Source organism: Protopterus annectens, chromosome 6.part0 (assembly GCF_019279795.1).
Source record: "Protopterus annectens isolate FY-2018-M chromosome 6.part0, PAN1.0, whole genome shotgun sequence".
In the NCBI taxonomy this organism is placed as follows: Eukaryota; Metazoa; Chordata; order Ceratodontiformes; family Protopteridae; genus Protopterus; species Protopterus annectens.
Genome location: NC_056737.1, coordinates 7894671 through 7917232, shown reverse-complemented (window position 1 = coordinate 7917232; position 22562 = coordinate 7894671). Strand labels below are relative to the sequence as shown.

Genomic DNA, 22562 nt, shown 5'->3' with positions numbered 1-22562 from the left:
TGAGGAGCTTTGTTTGATATAGATAGGTAGTTTGTTCCAGAGTATGGGAAGTCACTGGGACAGGAATCTAATCCTCCAGCATATTCTGTTTATTGTGGTGACAAGGTTTAAGTCTGTAGAGCATGTAGCTCGGAAAGATTGGGATTTCTTTAAGTGGAACATGTCCAACAGCTCTGGGTTTGACATAGCTTTGTATGTTAGACAGAGATCGCCTTTGAGTAGGCAATATGCGACGGAGTAAAGCAGTTTTTTTAGATGGTCTGCATAGGGCATCTGTTTGAGGCCCGTAATCCTATTTGTGAGGTATTTCTGAGGCCTTTCCAGTTGTTGTAGATGTCTTGTGAAGTACATACCAAAAGGGGTGTTGTACTCTATAATGGGACTAATGAGTGACAAGTAGAGGGTAACAATGACCTTTTTTTTCCTGGATGAGAAACCTTTTGTGATTAGGTGTGCCACGTAGAAGGATTTCCTGACTACTGTGGTGATGTGATTATCAAAGGAGAGACTACTGTCCACCTGTGTCCCAAGGTTTCTTATCACACTTTCAGTGTTAAGTAGACTACCACCTATGTGGTAGCTCATAGGTAGAGAGTTTTTACCAAAGGGGATGACAGTGCACTTTTTGGCATTGAACTTGAGGCCATGGCTTTCACACCAGACATCTGTCTCAGTGAGGCCCTTTTGTAGGTTGTCCACATCGATAGGAGTTTCGATTATGGCTCCTAGTTTGCAGTCATCTGTAAACTTCGTTAGCCAAAGACATTTTGTGTTAGCCTGTACTTCAGAAAAGTAGATACCAAACAGGAGAGGACCCAGGACTGAACCCTGCGGTACTCCACTTGTCACTGGTCTGAAGTCGGATTTGGAGTCTGCTACTTTCACAGTGTGGGTTCTGTCAGTGAGCCAGTTGGCAACCCATCTTGTGACATAGGGATGTATACCTAGTTTAGTGAGTTTATCTATAATTCCAGAGTGGGGGATGGTGTCAAAAGCCTTGGTGAGCTCTGGATAGGCTGTGTGAACCACCTTTCCTTCGTGTATGGCTTTGGTGACTGTTTCAAAAAAGTCTATCAGGTTTAGGAGACATGATCTGCCTTTTACAAACCTGAACTGGGTGGGTCCAGAGTTTGGAGATTACCAATGTCTTTGTTTATAAGTTCCATGATGATACATTCCATGGCCTTGCAGACAGGTCCCATGGATGCTGTGTTCTTGGCTTTGGAGAGTGTGGTTTTTACATGTGCAGCCTTGATTACAGGAACTTTGCTTTCTTCGGTATAGATGGGCCTTTTAGGGGGTGAGAGAGGGGTAAAGTTAGCATTGAACCTATCTGCCAGGATGTTAGCAATATCAGTTGGTTCTGTATATTTAGTGCCATTGTGCTGTAACTCAGAGCAGATCCGAGTGCTGCCATTGAGATTCTTGACATAGCTATAGAATGCTTTGTGGTTGTCTTTAGAATCAGTGGTGATTTTGTTTTCATATCTAGCATTGGAGGCTGATCAGGGAGTTCCTCCAATCATGGGATTTTACTCTTTTTTGCAACAGTTTCTTGCTTCTGTTGTAGAGTTTGTTTATTGCAGGGGACCACCAGATTGGCTTCCTTTTTTTGGAGGATAGCATCTTGGTTCTGTTAGAGATAGCATGATCCATGCACTCATGTAAGTGCTTGTAAAGTGCATTTGTGTAGGATTCAGCAGTTGTACCTCTGTTGTCCATCTGCATGGGTGTCTTGAAGTTTTCCACTTCTATCTTAAGAAGCGTGAAGTTGGCCTTGGAGAAATTTTTTATGGTGGTTTCCCTAATAGGGGGTGGGGGCGGGATGTGGATGTCTAGGGTGATTAGCTTGTGGTCGGTCGGATCTGACCGAGAAATTGACCTCTGGTGTGGAACACCGGTCGCCCATGTTGGTAATGACCAGGTCTAGGATATTGCTGCCCCTGGTAGGGGTGTGGATAAGTTGATCGAAGGCGCTGGAATTTATGAATTCCAGAAAATGTTGAAGAAAAGTGTTGGTACGTGAGTAGTTTTCCCAGTTAATGGTGGGGTAGTTGAAATCGCCCATTATGAGGGTGTTGTACCCTAATATTTTCCAGTGTATCAAGAAATGAGGAGTAGGAATCCTGGGGCATGGTGGGGGATCTGTAGCAAGGTACAGTTTGGATTGCCGTCTTGCCCAGAGTTAGTTGGACTTGGATAATCTCTGATGCATTAGGCTGAGCAACTAGCCTGGAGGTGTGGATATCCTTAATGAATATGGACACGCCTCCGTCTTTAGTGTTTCAGTCCCGGTTAGGTCGCCGAAAGGTGTGGTATGAATTATGAATTATAGACTGGTAATGCAGGGGTGCTCTCTGGAGCCTTGAACCAGGTCTCTGTCACTGCACAGATGTCGATGTTCTCCAGTTTGAGTGCCTCGAGTGAATGCATTTTGAGGTTTAGACTTCTAGCATTGAGTAGCGTTACCCTCAGATTTTGCTTGCTTGTACCTGTTACAGTGGTGAAATTGTCATTTGAACCTTGCCTAAAAAAGGCACTATAGGGTTGGCAAGAGCCTTAGCCAGTGTCCGGAACCCAAGTGCGACAGGAGCAGGCCATTTCTGGCAAAGCATCATGGTCTGTTGATCATGTGATCCCAGGCAGACAGATACTGGATCCCCTTAGAATTACACCAGAAGCTTAGCCAATTGTTGAAGTCAATCATTTTACTGTGGTATAATTCTGGGTGATAGCAGGATGCTGCTCAGGGATAGGGTCATACCTGCCTGGGCTACAAGATCGGAGAGCTCCCCCATGTCTCTTCATGTAGTCCAGGGAGGTACGTCTCAGGTCATTCACACCAACAAGGACAATGACAGTGTCATATTTGTACTTGTGGAGTGACCTGAGTGAGTATGTTATGTGGTGGATCCTGGCACCTGACAGGCAGCTGACAGCAACTTTCTCCTTGTTTAGCCTGGTGAGTGGAACATCAGTGTGGCTGAATATAGAGTCACCTATGACTAGAGTGTTGGGTACGTTGTTATGCCTTATGGGCTGTGGTTGAGTGGCACACTGAGTTTGTGGGCTATGTGTCATTTGGGTTGTGTTGGGGGGTGGAGGTTGCTTGCGTTTCTGCTTTGGAGGTCTTTGTTGCTTGAGCAGATTTTTATTGAGAGCCTCCGAGAATCTAGGTGTGTGTTTTGTGTTTCTATGTGTCTGTTTTGGTGGTGTAGGTTTTGAGGGACTATGTGATGAGTGTGGTGTGGTGCAAGTGTTTACCTTCTCCTCTTGACTGTCTAGTCCAGTCTTGGGTGAAGAGAGCTTTGCTTCCAGTTTGGCTATATAAGTGCATCTCTCACAGGTTGTAGTGTTGGATGGTAGGAGGAGAGGTTGTCTGTGTACATGAGGCAATTGCTGCATTGCCCCAAGATTCATCAGGTAGACAGGAGAAAACACCGGGAGCTGACCCTTAGACATGCCTGGATAGGTGCGTATTTATTAAGTACTAAAAACTGTTATCCTCTAGACAAGTGAGGAAAGTTGAGTGCTGTAGTAATTTGTAGCTTATTTAGTGCTTACGAGTTCTGAACAAGTGCTGAGCTCAAAGAAACAAATTTGAGTGCTAAAACTAAAAAAAAATGGCTAGTTTTAAGGGAAATTTTAAAGAGAAGACTTTATGGCGCCGGGAATAGTTTAACCCTAGCTAAGCGGCGATGCACGAAGTGTATTTTTTTTACCTCTTCCATAAATATTTCCATTTTTGCTTTTTCTTGATTTCCCCACTTCTCTACTTTATACAGATTTTCATAAAATTTCCAAAATGGTTATTTGTCTTGTTATAGGCTCCCTAAATCTGGCAGCAAGCCTTGATGTCAGTTAATTTTTGATATAACACTGAAGATTGTCAGGATTTGTTTCTTTTTTAGTTTGCTTATATTTTCAGGAAAGAGCAATCCAGCATGTTCAGCAAAACTTCTATTTTTTTTACTTGTAAGCTCCCATTTGAGGGCTCATGGATAATGGTGTTTTTTTGGTAAGTCTCCTGACTGTTTGGGGAATTTATGACATATTATCTAAAATGACATGACTCTGTGATTTAATCTATATTTTTAAAAGGAGTAGATTATTAAATTAATGAAAGCTTTTATCAGTTATTTGTTTGCAAATTTATGACATTATTCAGATATGACGTATGTACATATATAATTCCTGAAACAAGATACATGGATTTATTATACTCGGATATCTAGGTGTGTCATTGGGCATGAACATTTTTAACATTTAAATATTGTATTCCATATTATAGTTGTGTATTCTCACTGATGTTAAGCAAATGAAATTACTCTGACTTCCATTTTTTTTATCCTACAGGAAAACGTGATCAGCTGTTATATTGCATTGATGGATGATGGTGAAAAATGTGAAGGACCCCGTATCGGCACATCATGTCCTTGTAATTTTCCTCTTTCACCTTCCCGCTGATAATACTTCTGAGTAATTCTACTGCTGCACATGTTAAAAAATACTAAATGCATGTCGCATCTAGGACGAAGCTTATACAATGCATGTTGCATGTAGTTCATTATTTGCAAAAAAATTAGTCATATGGATGATCTAACTAGTTGATTAACCTCTGCTTATAACTTGACCATTGTTGAAAACTGACAGAATGTTACTGGAGGGTGCTCCTCCTTAACTTATGCTGACATTATATTGGTGATTTTATTTTATTATCTTAGAGTTTTTTGTCGTAATATTGTGATTTCTGAATATTGTGAAAATATAGTTAATGAACAATGAGTGAATCCTTTCTATCTTTATTTCATTCAGAGATCAAACTGTATATGTGGTGTCACTGAGTAAGACCAAAAATTCAAAGCCTTCAGATTTGTCTTGCTTAAATAATTGCCCAGAGTTGTAATTTCATGGAGTTTTGAGAATAAAGAGGCACAATTTAGCCTGACCATACAATACATAGTTATTAAAAAAATTTAAAGTTGTGCATGCAAAATAATAAAGCTGGGAACTTGCTGCATTTTTTTTCACAACCTGTTAACAAAAGAGAAAAAAGGGCTGTCATACCAAATTGCTGAGGATTTCAGGTTTAAGTAAATTAATTTGGTTTCTTTTGTCATTTGAGTTAGTATTTATAGTTAAGTATACCCAATACATATTCTAAAAGTACAAAAGAGTTTTTGATTAATAAATCAAACCTACTATGCGGAGGGGATGTTGGGCTGCTTTCTTTGATAAAGAATAGAAAAAAAAAACAAAGTATTTGCTAGTGCAGTCATATAAGTCATGTTTTGTCTATGACTAATAATTTGTTACAAGACTGTTCTGCAAGATCATTTCCCATTCTTGTGTTATTCCTTGACTCTGTCCATAAAAGTTGTGTTGATCATGATTCATTTTTCTTTTTCTCCATTTCATGCCACTGTATTCATTTTATAAAGTCTGCTGTGATTGACTTACACAGATTCAGTCTTCAGTAATCAGGAAATAAATTCTAAAATAATCAAGTCCTGTCTTTTTGTTTGACTTTTTTTTTAAGGGTGTGGGGCCAAAATCTGGCATGCAAACCAAACTTTTTTCATATGTCTATGAAATCTGTCCACCACTAGAAGTACCAAAAACAGTTTTTTTAATTTGGAGTCGCTAGACATTACTTTATGAGCTAGTCTAGCAAGTTTTTCAGTTATTTTAGTATTCTAAGTAGGGCAAGATACACAAGTAAAACAATATTTGTATTATTTTCTGTTCCTTGAATAGTTATGGAAAAAGGGACTCCAACCCATAGTCTGGTAAAAATGGTTGTTGTTACAATATATTTACCTTTGGCATTTTTTTGGCTTGCAGTTACCGGTGATGTACTGGTATAGTTAATGTGTAACAGTTTATATGTGCAAGTGGGGTGTTAAGTATTATGCGAGGGGGTCACATGAGCCAGTTCAGACAGCTTGAACTTTTACCTCATGTACAGTCTTCACAAAAGTGTCTTAATATCTACTTATCCTTCTGTATTGCTGTGTGGTTAAGGTCTGTCTTACATTCAGTAATAGTTTACTGTGGTGGTAGGTGGACAAATGAGAAAAGATGCTGATTTTAATGGATAACAAAATTCACACATTATTAATGTTTTACTGTTTTATATGTTCTCTCCTTTATTTTTAAATATATAGAGTACATATGTAAAGGACTGTTTAAAAACTAGCAGGAAAACTTCTGAACATTTTAGAAACTGAATTAATGACAAGACAACATAGTATATTTTGGTGTTTCCAATAGTTCTTCAGTAAGATAGAACAATGAATTATTTTTAAACTGCAGTGACATTCAGCGACTTTGCCTCTAAAGTAAAACACACAATTCACTATTTGTCATCGACGTATGGAACTGCAGAACAAGTGGTATTGTTCCCTAGCATGTGGTTCGCAAGTTAAGTTCATATTTTGTTTTTTTTTAAAACAAAAGCATGTCAGCAGTGATGTATAATCTTAAAATAAATGCTTATTATACTTAGAACTAACATTTGTTTTTTAGGGTATTAAATAAGATTAAAGAATTGTCACATTTTTTTTTTCCAAAAACATTTTTATTTTGTTTTCATTATAAACATGCGCAAATGTATATATAACAAATACAATAAAACAATAACAAAACTATTTACAATATTTACATTCATCCGTGATAAACAATCATTTTATCCATGAAAAGTTATCAGTATTTGTTGAAAAGGTTTTCCAGTTTTTGCCATACTGTTTTTATGAGTTCAATAACAAATGGTTTGCAGTTCTTTTTTACAAACAATTTTTGCTAAATTAATAAATTCTTTAAACCTCAAATCTTGTTTATTTTTCCAGTTCAAAGGAATAACTTTTCTGGCAATTGCAAGAATTGACCAGAGTAACTGAATCTGAGATTTAGGTATTACATTAGGTATAGGAACATTGAATAGGATTAGTGAGTTAGAAATGTGACAGCTATCAGACCATAAAACCTTTACAAATTATCTGAAGTCTTTCTAGTATTGAACAACATTTCTACATTTAATGAACACATGAACCCAGTTAGCCTCTAGTAATTCATCACAAATTCCAACATTTACTTTCACTGTTTTTGAGTATAAGATTTATTTTATGTGGAGTATAGAAACTCCTATTTATAAATCTCCATGTATACAATCTCTAATATAATGAAGAAGAGGTACCATACGTAGATTTCAGTAACAGTTTTTTGGATTCATCCTATATTTGTTCTCCAGTAATCTTTGCATAGTAATTCCAAAAATCTGAGTCAAACTTTAGAGTGTCTTCTCTTAGTATCTTATAGATAGGTGAGATACTTAATTTTTGATCATCTATCTTTTCAAGACACCTAATAAAAAGTTGGATCAAACTAGGTATAGATTCAGTCTCTAGGTTGATTGATACTCTCATTTTGTTTTCTATAAACTTCCGTAATGAATGTATAAACAACCAACTGTCTTGACTATTATCAAAACTACATAGAAGAGAGTTTAGTGGTTTAATACTCTTATTTTCAATAAACTGATGCCAGAATATCAAGTTATTTTCCTTAAATTTTTGCATCGCATTGATATTGAAAGAATATAGGCAATCAGGGGAGTATGCTATAGGGAATATAAGAAATAGGAATTGTTTAATTTTGTAATTACAATCAATTATATTTTTAAAGTTATTAAATATTTGATTAATGCCATAAGAAAAATGGTCAAACTTCTTATCACATAAACAAAATTCACATAAAAGCCAGTGAACTCTACTTATTACGTTTTGTTCGTTAAATTGATTTTCTATAGTTCTAACATCAGTTATATGAATCTCATGTATTATTTTCCAGCCAGATATATAGGTAGGTGAGATCCAATGTAATATTACATTAATTATAACTGATTTGGAATAAAAATCTAAGCTAGGGAATGCTATCCCATTACTGTTCCAAGCTCTAATGTGCCATTTATATGCAATCCTAGGATTTAAGGGGAACCATAAACATTTAAGTAGCATGGAATCTAATTTTTTAAATAAGTTTTTGGGAGGGGTAGTATCAATAACTGTATATAAAACAAAATTTTAGGTAAAAATGTCAATCTGATGTTGTAAATCTTCATTCATTCCTTACTGATAGGACTTCGGTTCCATCCTCGGAACCGACACGGCCGGTACCAAGCTTGCACCAGCCAAAAACTCTCAGCTAAGACCTACCCACAATGCCCCTCTCATAGTCTCTTCAGATCTCTTTTGCCGCGCCCTTGTCAGATGTGCCAAGCCTTCTCTCAAGCTAAGTGTAGTTCTTTTTTGTAGTTTTATTGACTAATCACCTTTCCTTAGCTAGTTTTTTTCTTCCAAGGTTATTTCTTGTTCCTAAACTATATTTCCTGACTAAACCCTATGCACTACCTTGGTAGTTTTCGTACCATCATGGATACTATCCTTCTTCCCTACCTTGGTAGGCCCTTCTCTTACCTTTTTGTATTTCTTAGTACCATTACTGGTACACCTTCCTAGCGTATTTCTTAGTACCATTGCTGGTACTCCTTCCTAGCGATCTGTAAAAAAAAAAAAAAAAAAAAAAAAAAGATTTTCACCCTCCTTACTTTAACTTTTTGCTGTTTGGTAGATGTAGTTTTATTGTTGGATATAGTACTAGTGTGTTATAATGTCGGATAAGGCTAAGCTTGGGTTCAAGCAGTGTGATAAGTGCAGGTGTAAGATGCCCAACTCAGACGGTCATGCCCAGTGTGTTTATTGTTTGGGCGTTGACCACATTAATGTATCTTGTGACATTTGTTCTAGCTTCAGCAACCGTACGTTGGCTGAATGAAAGAACAAGCTTATTCTGAAGGGTATGCTGAAAACACCCTTCTCGGAGGCTCTTCTGGGATGGAGGTCTCACCACCTCCTAAGTGTAAGGATGTGAAAAAGCATAAAGAGAAATGGAGTCACACTGTTCCGACATCTCCATCCTCCTCAGAACCAAGATGACACCAGGCTTCTCCTGTGCCATTGGCACAGACTGCTTTGGCACCAGGGACTCTGTCTTCTCCTCAGTGCCGACCTTGATTATGACACAGGCTTCTGCCACTGTTACAGCATCGACACCACCCACCCTCGGTGTCGACCCTGATTATGACACAGGCTCCTACCACTGTACCAGCATTGGCACCATCCCCAGCCACGGTGCCAATGTCTTACATGGCTCCACCAATAATAACACTTGTGGTTCCGAAGACTGAGCACCTTGAGAGAACTAGGTACTCTCCTTCTTATGACCCCTTTTTGGTACAACAATTCAGTCCATTTATTGAGAGACCAGAATCTCCATCAGCAGCTTCCATCAGATCCACCAGGAGTCTTTCGGAACAAGATGTAGTGAGGGTTGTGGACCAGCTTTTGGCAGCTAGAGGATTACTGACCCCAACTAAGTCTTCCCTCCCTCTTGGAACAGAAGCTCTCACAGCGTGTTCACCTGTCAACCCTCCTCCGACCTCCTGCTAGGTCTTGGAGACTTAGGTACTAATGTCCATCCCTGTGCAGTTTGTTTCAGCTCTGACAGCAGATGCTCCCATGTTGGCACCGATAACGCTTGATGTCATGCTCCTTTGGAACTGGTGCACCCTCGGAGCAGAGATTAGGCTGTCGGCACCGTGACCCCCTAGTTCAGGGCCAATTTTTTTTTCTATGGTGCCATCTACGGTCACGGCTCTCCCAGCAGCTACCGGTCCTCTCAGAGCTCCTTACCTGCAGGCAGGCTCCTCGGGGTGGAGTACAACCCCAGTTCCGAGGTCGTCCTTTTTGGTTCTGGGCTCCCATCCCTCCTCCGGTGGGCCTGCTTTCCAGGTAGTGGAGAGGGTCTTCGCTTCAACAGGCTTGCATTTGGCACCACTGGCATCAGCATGAGAACCCCCCCGCCTCTAGCATGCAGCTGTCCAAACCTCCTACTCTGGGATCTCGAGCACGGGAGCCGCAAGACCTTCCCTTGAAGGGAACCCTTTCTTTGGAGTCCTCCTCAGAAGACCCCATTGGGGAGCCACCCCGGAAGAAACTTTGCAAGAGGAAGCATCTTGATTCCCCTGAGGAATCCATCACCGAAGACACCGATTATGATGTGGGAGAAGGGTCCCCACAGTCTCCCCCGGAAGACGTCTCATTTGGAAACATTCTCAAGATCCTCAAGCAGGGGGGAGACTGGAAGTCCTCCAACCCTTCTTCAGAGGAATCGATGTTCTTGTAGGCTTTCCATGCTTGACCATCTACTTCCTGGGTGACCACACTTGCAGATGAGCTCATTAGGTTTATTGTGCAGCATGCCTAAAAGGCCCCAGACAACATAGAACCTGTCCTCCGGAGGCCAGATAAAATTCTGAACACTCGTAAAGACCAACCCAACTGGTCAAAACAGCTGGTAGTAGATTCCATGGTCATGGAGGTGGCCACCAAGAGGGAACTGGCAGAAGATAGATGATCTTCGTGTTTCACTGTTGCAGTTATTACATTTGGGTAATCTGCTTGAAGGTTGCCCTCAGTCACCCTGATTAACAAAGTCTTGGGTCCTGCATCGGTTGCTGTCCCTTCTTCCATGACGTCAGGTTGGCAGGGGTATAAAACATGCAGCCGACACCATTACATCAGTATTTCTTGCCGTGCGGTGCCCGAAGCAGAAGCAATTCGCAAGTGCCAGTCGGCCGACTCCTGAAATTTTCGTTTTCGAGTTTCAGAACCGAAGTCTTCAACTAAAGCTAAGTACCCCATTGGGGAAACTTTTTCTTGCTCCTTACCGATGTCAGTAAAAGTTATTAATTGCATTACTTGTGGAAAGCAAATACCTCATAAAGATTTTCATTCGTACTGTGATGTTCTTCGTGTTTCACTGTTGCAGTCATTACATTTGGGTTATCCTGCTTGCAGGTTGCCCTCAGTCAGCCTGAATTCCAAAGTCTTGGGTCCTGCGTCTGTTGCTGCTGCCTCTTCCCTGACGTCAGGTTGTCAGGGGTATAAAAGATGCAGCCAACGCCATTTTATTTAGTCTTTCTTGCCACGCGGTGCCTGAAGCAGAAGCAGTTCGCAAGTGCCGGTTGGCCAACTCCTGAGATTTTCCTGTTCGAATTTCAGGTCCGAAGTCTTCATTAAAAGCTAAGTACCCCATTGGGGAAACTTTTTTCTTCCTCCAGACCAATGTCAGAAAAAGTTAATAATTGTATTTCTTGTGGGAAGCAAATACCTCATAAGGACTTTCATTCTTACTGTATTCCTTGCCTAGGCCCTGACCATGACGTTGCTAGTTGTCGGTTTTGTGCTAGATATAACCAACGCACTATTAAGCGTCGGTACGATTTTGCATTAAGCAATTTTGGGCGAAGATTTAATTACACAATGTCGTCGGAAAGCCATCTGACTACCGGAGTTTACAAAAAAAGCAAAGAAAAAGAAAGGCAACCGAGGTCCAAAACAAACGACGAAGCTTCTCCTAAGTAAGTTGCCGGTTCTCAGTGAGGTGCTTTCGCAGTCCCTGACACCCGCTACTTTAGAGTCGCAGGCCGCTACAGACTCCCACGTGAAGTCGGCCAGGCCGCAGGAAACTCAAGGTATTGGAGCCTCGGAGATTATTCCCTCAGATGGGTCTGGAGCCGCTGAGCAGGCATCGGCTTCTGATGGTGTATTCAGACCTAAACAATTATATATTAAACCGACTTCAAAGACAAAGACTAAAAACACCTTTAAAGGCAAAGAAACAAGTTCACCAGTCACAAGGACAGGCCTCCATGCCCAAAAGACAGATGCTCAAAATGGCCGAAGACTTAATTCCTTGATCAGGGGTTCCCATCCCCCTCCTGATAAGAGGCCTAGGCAAGAGACAGACTATGAATCTTCAGATCAGGTTTCCATTTCTTCTGATTCCTCTTCTGTTCAGTAATACTCTCTTCCCCCCCTATGAGGATTCTGATGCTGGAGAATCAATTCCTTCAGCTTCTACTCCTGAGAACTACTCCTTTGGGGAAACCTTGCATACCATGAGGGAGCACTTCCACTGGGAGAACCAAGATTTTTAAGAATCTAAGAAAAGGCTCAGAGACTTCCTTTTACTACCTCAACACAGGTCTCTAGCTATTCCACCTGTATTGGACATTGTAGATGATGTGTTCTCGGAGTCTAGTCTGACCCCTGACTCTTTACCTCCAACTCCTGTTAAGCCGGATAGATACTACAGGATCCCTGATTCTCATAAATTCCTTTTCAAAAACTGTAGTGCAGACCCAGAAACTATTTCTCAGGGTCCAAAAGGGGTCAAGGCTTCTACTGCAAAAAATCCTACCCCCTCTGACAGGGATTCTAGGGCTCTGGACAGATGGGGAAAAAAGATTTACACATCTGCAACTTTGACTATAAGGGCCTTAAATTGCCAAGTCCATATGCTCAAATATCAGCAAAATATCATGACACTGCTTAAACAGAAAATGATGGCAAATTCTGAATGTGCAGGAAACAAAGAAATGCAGGATTTATTGCATGCTGCTGAACAAGTTGGAAAGCATACTTTGCAATGTGGGTTTGATTCTCTGGAGGCCTCCTGCAGGGCCGCTGTTACAGGTTCTGTCATTAGGAGGCATGCTTGGTTAAAGGAACAAAATCTGCCTGACCATGTTAAAGCTAAATTATTAGATGCTCCTTTACAACATGTTACCTTGTTTGGTGTTAAGGCAGAAGAGGCGTTAAAGAAAATGGAGGACAAAGCTAAATCTATGCAAACGGTCAAGGGTTTCTCACAGGTACAGCCACCTAGATTTAGCAGACACTGGCCTACAAAGAATTGGTCCTTTCCAGTCTCAGACCTCAAAGGGGCAGATCCAGATGCCCTAGAGGCAGATCACAGCCGCAAGGATCCTACAGGTCTAAGCAGTGGAGTGCTTCTACCTCCAAAGGTGGAGAAGACAAATCACAATCATACAGGAAACAGTCCCAATGACTTCCCCCTGCCTGCTCCAAGCACTTATCTTCTGGCAGCACCCTTAGGGGGAAAACTAGCACTTTTTTGTCAAAATTGGCACATTATAACCCAGGACAAATGAGTTCTAGACATAGTGTCACAAGGTACAAGTTTAATTTCCATTCCCTGCCAAAGGCAAACAGTTGGCCAGACCTGCCAAAAAATCAATGGGCAGAGGCTCAAAAACAAGTCACAGCTCTCATGGACATGAGGGCTATTCAACAAGTATCACAGCAAGAGCAAAGACAAGGATTTTACTCAAGACTGTTCTTGGTACCCAGAAAGGACAAAGCATGGAGACCAATACTGGACCTATCTATTCTAAACACCTTCCTGGATATACCAAAATTCAAGATGTTGACCTTACAGCAGCTTCTGCCCATGCTGGGCAGCAAGGCTTGGCTCGTGACTTTAGACCTAAAAGAGGCATACCTGCATGTCCCAATCAGACAATCATGCAGAAGATACCTCAGATTCAAGGCTGGCTCAAAGCATTACCAATTCTCTGCACTGCCCTTTGTGAAGACCCTGGGTGCAGTAGATAAGCCAAAGTGCCTGGCACCAATAATTGCTTACTGCAGACAAAGAGGAATACAAATATATCCTTACTTGGACGACTGCCTCATACAAGCAGAGAACAAGGACATTCTACTACAGCATCTGACTTTTGTGATAAGACTTTTAACATGCCTAGGGTACACAGTCACCAAAAAGAAATCAAAACTAGTACCCTCTCAAGAGATAATATTCCTGGGTGCAAGCTTAAATACAACTGCCCAGATGGCTTATCTCACTCCAGAAAAACGAAGGCAACTGACTATCTATTTCAAGGAAATGGCAACAAAGGCCCAGTTATCTGCAAGAAAAATTCTGCAGGCTTTGGGCTTCATGGCATCCTGCATCTTACTAATTCCATATGCAAGACTGCATATGAGGAAAATTCAATGGTACCTAAACAGTGTCTGGACACAACATTGTCACAGTCTGGAAACAATGATTACTCTAATTCCTTGCCTACAACAGGAATTTCGATGGTGGGCAAAGGCTTGTCACCAAAACAAGGGACAGCCATTCTCAACTACCCTCAGCTAGGCAGAGCCTAACGATGGATGCATCAGATTATGCCTGGGGGGCACACATGGCAGGAAGAGGCATTCAGGGCACCTGGTCCACAAACCAAAAGCATCTACATATCAATCAAAAAGAGATGCTAGCTGTTCAAAATGCCCTGACAGCCTTCAAGGACCTACTTCATCCGGGACAACTACTGACAGACAACACCACAGTCATGTGGTACATAAACAAGCAGGGGGGCACTCATTCTTATCCCCTGTGCAAACTAGCCATGGCTTTATGGGACACAGCATTGACTTACCAAGTTCATCTACAGGCACAATTCCTGCCAGGAAAGGAAAGGAAAATACTCTGGCAGACGAACTAAGCAGAAATCTCATGGATCCCCACGAGTGGCACCTGGATCCACAAGTCTTCAGCATAATAACAATGAAATGTGGATGCCCGGACATAGATCTATTTGCCTTGCCTCCCCTCAAAACAATCAACTAAAAAGATTCAGCACAAGGACTTACCACAGACAAGCTTGGAAAGTGGATGCCTTATCTTTCAACTGGACAAACCTATCAGTATACACCTTTCCTCCACTGCCTCTTCTCCCCCAAGGTGTACTCCTAAAGGTCAGGCAGGAGAAACCAAAAATGATTCTGATTGCCCAAGACTGGCCATGCCAGTACTGGTATCCGATCTTAAGGAACCTGTCCCAATGCCCAGCCTGGACCTTACCTCAAATACCCCATCTACTGTCCCAGCAAAACAATCAGATTCTGCACAGCCAACTCTGGACCCTAGACCTGGCAGCATGGCGGATAATGTAACCATACAAACCACACCTCTCAGTAAAGGTGTGATAGATGTCATTTTAGAAGCCAGAAGGCCTAGTACTAGAAAATCCTATGCTGGGAAATGGAACAGATTTTGCGCTTGGAACCAAGCTCAAGTAACTGATACAACTGTCCCAAATATTCCTCAGATTTTGCAATATTTAACTGAGATGCTCGACAAAGGCCTATCTTTCTCATCAATAAAATCCATGCCTCTGCCATTTCGGCTCATTACAATACAGAGCCACCACTCTTTCCTCATCCTTTATTAAGACAGTACTTCAGAGGAGCCAAGAACTTAAGGCCTCCAAGGAGAATGCCAATACCTGCATGAGACCTCAATTATGTCTTGGAAAAACTCACCTTACCTCCTTTTGAGCCAGCTGCTACTGCGGACATAAAGTTTTTATCTTGGAAAACAGCTCTGCTCCTAGCAATAACTTCTGCAAGACGAGTTTCAGAGCTACAGGCTCTCATGGCTGTGGGAACCCTTTATCATTTTCTATCCAGACAGGGTCTCTCTGAGAACAAACCCTACATTTATGCCTAAGGTGGTATCCAGTGTAGCCCTTAACCAAACAATTAATTTGCCAACCTTTTATCCAAATCCACAGTACAAGGGGAAGAAAATTCTGCATTCTTTGGATGTACACAGACAACTTAGATTCTATTTGGACAAAACTAAAGTTTTCAGAAAGACAGAGCAATTACTAGTGGCATATGCCACAGCATCACAAGGAAAGGCTATTTCCAAGCAGACTATTTCAAAGTGGATAGGTCACTGCATTCATTTCTGCTACTCACAGCATGGCAAACCAGTGCCTAAGGGCATTAGGCCACATTCAACCAGAGCTGCAGCCACTTCTGCAGCCTTTCTCAGGGGAGTACCAACCAAAGACATTTTGGAGGCTGCTACTTGGAGTTCAGTGCACACCTTTACAAAACATTACAATCTGCCTCTTTACTCTAAATCCAGGACAGGCTTTGCCACTGCAGTTCTGCAGGGCCTCATAGCCGCTCCTAATGCTGTTTAGCTCCAGCCCCCCAACCATAGCTTTGGGACTCAACCCAAATGTAATGACTGCAACAGTGAAACACGAAGAACATAGTACAGTTGTGTACACTTACCATAAATGTAGATGTTCGAGTGTATTCACTGTTGCAGTCCAGGTTACCCACCCGCCATCCCCCTTATTTTTGCTGGAACTTCTCTTTACTTCTCTAATCTATACAACCTAGGTGGTGTATTTGCATATAGATGAAGGTAAAGCTTATTTTGGTGCAAGTATGTTTTATTTACATAATTTTAGCCTACCTTTTTGGGGGCACCTGACATCTGGGGCAAGAAAAACTAAATAAAATGGCGTCGGCTGCATCCTTTATACCCCTGATGACCTGACATCAGGGAAGAGGTGACAGCAACCGAAGCAGGACCCAAGACTTTGGAATTCAGCCCGACTGAGGGCAACCTGCAAGCAGGATAACCCAAATGTAATGACTGCAACAGTGAATACACTCTAACATCTACATTTATGGTAAGTGTACACAACTGTACTTTCCTTGCCTAGGCCCTGACCACGATTTACCTTGCTGTCGGTTTTGTGCTTTATTTAATCAGCGCATTATCCATCGTCGGTATATTTTTGCCTTTAAATATTTCGATTCTCGGTTTAATTATCCAGAAATGTCATCGGTTAGCCATCTGACTACCGGGATTCTGAAAAAAATGCAAAGATAAAGACAGAGACAGGATGCCGAGGTCCAAAACTGCCGACGACGCTTCTCCTAAGTCAGTTCGGTGGTACTCAGTGAGGCACTTTCGCAGCCCCTGATACCCACTACTTCTGATTCACAGGCCTCTACTGAGACCCATTCGGAGTCTGGTACGCCGCGAGATGCTTCAACTATGGAACCTGCGAATGTCTCTACCTTGGATGGGTCCAGAGCCGCTGTGCAGGCACTGCATTCTGAGGGTGTATTCAGGCCTACAGACTTGCATATTAAATCAATGCCTCCTTCATTACTTAGGCCTAAATCTTGATCCATGTCTAAAAAACCAACGCCTAGGCCACATGCTCAGGCCTGTATGCCTAAAAAACAAATGATAAGAATGGCTGAAGATCTAATAACTCTAATCAGCGGTAGCCAACCCCCCCTTCAAGAGACCTAGGACTGAGGTTGATTATGAATCTTCTGATCAGGATTCTGTTTTTTCTGACTCTTCTGATGACCTGGATTTGTCCTTACCTACTTATGAGGATTCTGATGCAGAGGACTCTATTCCATCTGCTTCCCCTCCTGAGGATTTTTCTTTTGGGGAAACCTTACATTCTCTAAGGGAGCATTTCCACTGGGAAAGCCAGGATTACTCAGATTCAAAAAAGAGGCTTAGGGATTTCCTTCTCCTACCTCAGCATAGGCCTTTAGCTATTCCTCCTGTACTGGACATTGTCGATGATGCTTTCTTGGAATCTAGTTTGGCCCCTGATTCCCTGCCTCCTGCTCCCAGAAAACCTGACAGATACTACAGGGTCCCTGAGTCCCACAAGTTTCTTTTCAAAAATCCTATTGCAGATCCAGAGACTATTTCACAGGGGCCCAAGGGCATTAAGGCTTCCACTGCTAAAAATCCTACCCCTTCTGATAGACTCCATGGCGCTGGATAGATGGGGTAAGAAGGTTTACACTTCTGCAACCTTGGCCATTAGGGCTTTAAAACTGCCAGTTTCATATGTTGAAATATCAGCAACATGCTATTGGACTGCTTAAACAGACAATGATGTTGATTCCTGACTGTGTGGATAATAAAGAATTACAGGATTTAATGCATTCTGCCGAACAAGTTGGAAAACATACTTTACAATGTGGTTTTCGTTCATTAGAGGCCTCTTGTAGGGCTGCTGTTACTGGGTCTGTCCTCAGAAGGCATGCTTGGCATAAGGAGCAATCTTTGCCTGATCATGTTAAGCTAAATTTTTGGATGCTCCTTTAAATCAGGACCGCTTGTTTGGCAACAAGGCTGAGGAAGTTCTTAAGGTGGAAGATAAAGCTAAAATCTATGCAAACTGTTAAAGATTTTTTACAAGTTCAGCCTCCTAGATTTAGTAGGCATTGGCCCTCTAAAAATTGGTCCTTTCCAGCCGCTTCCAGGTCTTCTCAAGCCAAACCCAGACACAGCAAAAACCCCAGGTTTCAGTACCAGGGGACTCTCAGAACTAAGCAGTGGGGGGCCTCCACTTCCAAGTCTGGGAATAATAAGACTCCCCCCTATGGTAAACTATCTCAATGACTTCCTTTTAAAATTTCCAAGCACTTATCTGACTTCCCCTTTGGGGGGAAAGATTGCTCTTCATGCAAAGAATTGGGAACTCATTACCCAGGACAAATGGGTTTTAAATATAGTGTCCCAGGGATACAGATTTCACTTTCACACGTTGCCAACACCAAGTGGATGACCAGACCTACCCCCTAATCAGTGGGCAGAGGCACAAAAACAAGTACTTTCTCTCAAGTATGGGGGCTATTCAACTGGTACCAGAAGAGGAAAAGGGACAAGGTTTCTACTGGAGGCTTTTCCTGGTACCCAGGAAAGACAATTCATGGCGTCCTAGCCTGGACCTTTCTACTCTAAACACCTTTTTGGAGATTCCAGAATTCAAGATGCTGACCCTTCACCAATTACTTCCTATGCTAGGCAAAGATGCCTGGTTGGCAACACTAGATTTAAAAGAAGCATACCTGCACATCCCAATCAGGGAATCTTGCAGAAGATACCTACACTTCAAAGCAGGCTACACGCACTATCAATTCTCTGCACTGCCCTTTGGCTTATCTGCTGCGCCCAGGGTATTCACAAAGTGCCTAGCTCCAGTTATTGCATTTTGCAGGCAAAGAAATATTCAAATATACCAATATCTGGATGATTGCCTAATTCAGGCAGAAAGCCAGGACATACTTTTGAATCATCTGGCCTTTGTAAAAAGGGTTCTAACTTGTCTGGGGTACACCATAAACTAAAAGAAATCACAACTGGTACCCTGTCAACAAATTATATTCCTAGGCGCAAGCTTGAATACAACTTCCCAGATGGCTTACCTCACGTCAGAAAAGCAAATTCATTTGACAACTTACTTTAAACAAGTGGCCACAAAAACCCTGCTATCTGCAAGGCAAATACTGCAAGCCTTGGGGTTCATGGCCTCCTGCATTCTTCTAATTCCATATGCAAGACTGCATATGAGGAAACTACAGTGGTATCTAAAATGCCTATGGTGTCAATATTCTCAAAACCTAGAAACAATTCCTTTGGTGGGCAGAGGCCTGCCACCAAAATAAGGGGCTACCTTTCACATCACCCCTTGCCGCCCAAACACTAACAAGAGATGCATCAGACTATGCATGGGGGGCTCACCTGACAGGGAAGTGCATTCAGGGCAAATGGAACCCAAGTCAAATGCACCTGCATATCAATCAAAAATAAATGTTAGCTGTACAGAATGCTCTGACAGCCTTCAAGGACCACATTCTTCCAGGACAACTAATGGTAAAGATGGACAACACCACTGTTATGTGGTACATAAACAAGCATGGGAGTACACTTTCTTACCCCCTCTGCAGACTAGCCATGGCATTGTGGAACACAGCCTTGAGCTACCAAGTGTACCTACAAGCTCAATTCCTGCCAGGAAAATTAAATACTTTGGCAGATGGACTAAGCAGAAACCTCATGGACCCACACGAGTGGAAACTGGAACCAAGGATTTTCAACATGTTGACAAGCAAATGGGGGAGCCCAGATATAGACCTGTTTGCCTCTCCCCAGAACTACCAATTGGACAAATTTTGCACAAGGACTCCCCACAAACAAGCCTGGAAAGTGGATGCTCTGTCCTTCAGCTGGAAAAACCTATTAGTCTATGCCTTCCCCCCTCTGCCTCTGCTCTCCAAAGTACTACTAAATGTCAAACAGGAGAAACCAAGGATGATTGTCATTGCTCCAGACTGGCCACGCCAATACTGGTACCCCTTCCTGCGCAGTGTGTCACGGTTATCTCCATGGCACCTGCCTCAGACTCCTTCCCTGCTGTCTCGGCAGGAGAACAAGATTCTGCATCCTCAGCTACCAACACTGAACCTTGCAGCCTGGCTAATTACTTAATCTCTCCTTTACCATCCCTCAGCAAACCTGCGATGGATATCACTTTAGAGGCAAGGAGGCCTAGTACTAGAAAATCTTATGCTGAAAAATGGAAAAGATTCTGTGCCTGGAACCAAACTGAAGGGATGAGCACAGCAGCACCCAATTGACCTCAGATTTTACAATACTTAACTGACATGCTTCACAAGGGCCTGTCTTTTTCCTCCATTAAAATCCACGCCTCAGCCATTTCAGCTCATTATAACACAGAACCTCCCCTCTTCTCTCATCCACTGCTCAAGCTGCTCCTCAGAGGTGCCAAAAATTTGAGACCACCCAGGAGAGCTCCAACCCCAGCCTGGGACCTTAACTTTGTCTTGGAGAAACTCACTCTACCTCCTTTCGAGCCAGCTACTACTGCAGACTTAAAATTTCTTTCTTGGAAAACAGCTTTCCTTTTAGCAATCACTTCAGCTAGAAGGGTATCTGAATTACAGGCCCTTATGGCAGTAGAGCCTTTCATCATCTTTCATGCGGACAGGGTGTCACTCAGAACCAATCCATCCTTCATGCCCAAGGTGGTATCTAGTGCGGCACTTAATCAGTCCATTCATTTGCCAACCTTCTTTCCCAATCTACAGAATAAAGGGGAACAGATACTGCATTTCTTAGATGTGCACAGAAAACTTAGATTCTACTTGGTAGCATTTGCTGCAGGGGCAGAGGGGAAGGCTATTTCAAAGCAAACCATTTCTAAATGGATAAGCCATTGCATTCATTTCTGCTATAAGCACCTTGGAAAACCTATCCGCCAGGGGATCAGACCTCACTCCACCAGGGCTGCATCTACCTCTACAGCCTTTCTCAGAGGCATCCCTACCAGGGACATCCTAGAAGTTGCTACCTGGAGTTCTGTTGATACTTTCACCAAGCATCATCATTTGCCAGTTTTCTCTAAATCCAGAGCTGGCTTTGCCACTGCAGTCTTGCAGGGCCTTATAGCTGGCCCTAATGCTATCTAAACTCCTCTTCCCAACCATAGCTTTGGGAATCTACCCAAATATAATGACTGCAACAGTGAAACATGAACACAGTACAGTTGTGTACACTTACCATAAATGTAGATGTTCGAGTGTATTCACTGTTGCAGTCCTGGTTACCCTCCCTCCAGCCCCCTAACGTCTTTTGGCTATACCTCTACTTTCCTTTACTATGCTTAAAAGCCTTTTTGGTGTATTTGCTTTTTTGTTGGAGGTATATTTTTTTGCTTTTATGTTTAATTGTTTCTCATTAGGGGGGCACCTGACATCTGGGGCAAGAAAAACAGATGTAATGGCATCGGCTGCATGTTTTATACCCCTGACGACCTGACGTCATGGAAGAAGGGACAGCAACCAACGCAGGACCCAAGACTTTATTAATCAGGCCGACTGAGGGCAACCTGCAAGCAGATTACCCAAATGTAATGACTGCAGCAGTGAATACACTCGAACAATTACATTTATGGTAAGTGTACACAACTATACTTTCCACTGTTCATCCCTCGAACAGAGAGTTTTGGGCTATGGACAGACTGGGGAAGCAGACCTATGCTTCAGCAACCTTTGTCATTCGGTCGCTGAATTACCTGGCACACTTTACTCGCCTCTAAAGATACCTAATCTGAGAAGTGTCTGCTTCATTGGTGGGGTTACTGCCTGAGGAGGTACGTGATACTGTTGCCTCCCAGCTAACTACCCTAGAATCCATCTCAAACTCCTCGATGCACTTGATTTCTCACATTACCAAGGGGGCAGCTCGAGCAGCTGCATCGGGCATCGTCATGAGACGGCATGCTTGGATGCATTTGTCTGACTTCGTTGACCCTTTCAGATCTTCCTTTGTCAACGTGCCTGTTGACGAATCTTCCCTTTTTCATCCCAAAGTAAGAGACACACTATCATATCCCTTTCAGTCTCACTCCCAGACCCGTAAAATGAATCCCCGATTTTCCACCCAGTCAGAGGGAGGCTGCAGCCTTAGAAATCAAAAAACTGCTAAGAAAAAGAGTCATCCAACCAGTCCCACCAGAACAAATAGGATCCGGGTTTTACTCTAGGTTCTTTTTAGTGCCAAAAAAGACAGGGGACTGTAGACCAATCTTGGATCTCAGCCTAGTAAACAAATTCATCAAACCTCAAAAATTCCAGACAGTCATGGTGCAGTCCATTCTCCCCTTTCTGGGGAAGGACAACTGAATGTGCTCTATAGACCTCCAGGACACGGATTACCACATAATGATGGACAAATACTCCTGGAGATTTCTTTGCTTCTGGCTGGGAGGCAATCACTACCAGTTCAGGGTACTGCCCTTTGGTCTCGAGTCAGCCTACAGAGTGTTTACCAAATGTATGGCAGTCCTAGTAGCTCATCTCCAACTACAAGGATTCCAGGTGTTTCCATATCTAGATGACTGGCTCCTAACCGCCATGACCAGGAACCTTCTCATACTCAGTCTCTCTTACATTCAAGGCATTGCTCTTCACCTAGGTATC

At 42.4% G+C, this 22562-nt stretch overlaps 1 protein-coding gene across 2 annotated transcripts in view; it reads left to right on the top strand.

The window, feature by feature from the left end:
- CTSW (cathepsin W) overlaps positions 1-22562 on the top strand; it is a 791734-nt gene that overhangs the window by 139943 nt on the left and 629229 nt on the right. For both annotated transcript variants that reach the window (XM_044073793.1, XM_044073792.1), the window contains exon 3: positions 4357-4438. In XM_044073793.1, the coding sequence (XP_043929728.1) occupies positions 4357-4438 (82 nt within the window). The remainder of the gene's footprint in view (positions 1-4356; positions 4439-22562) is intronic.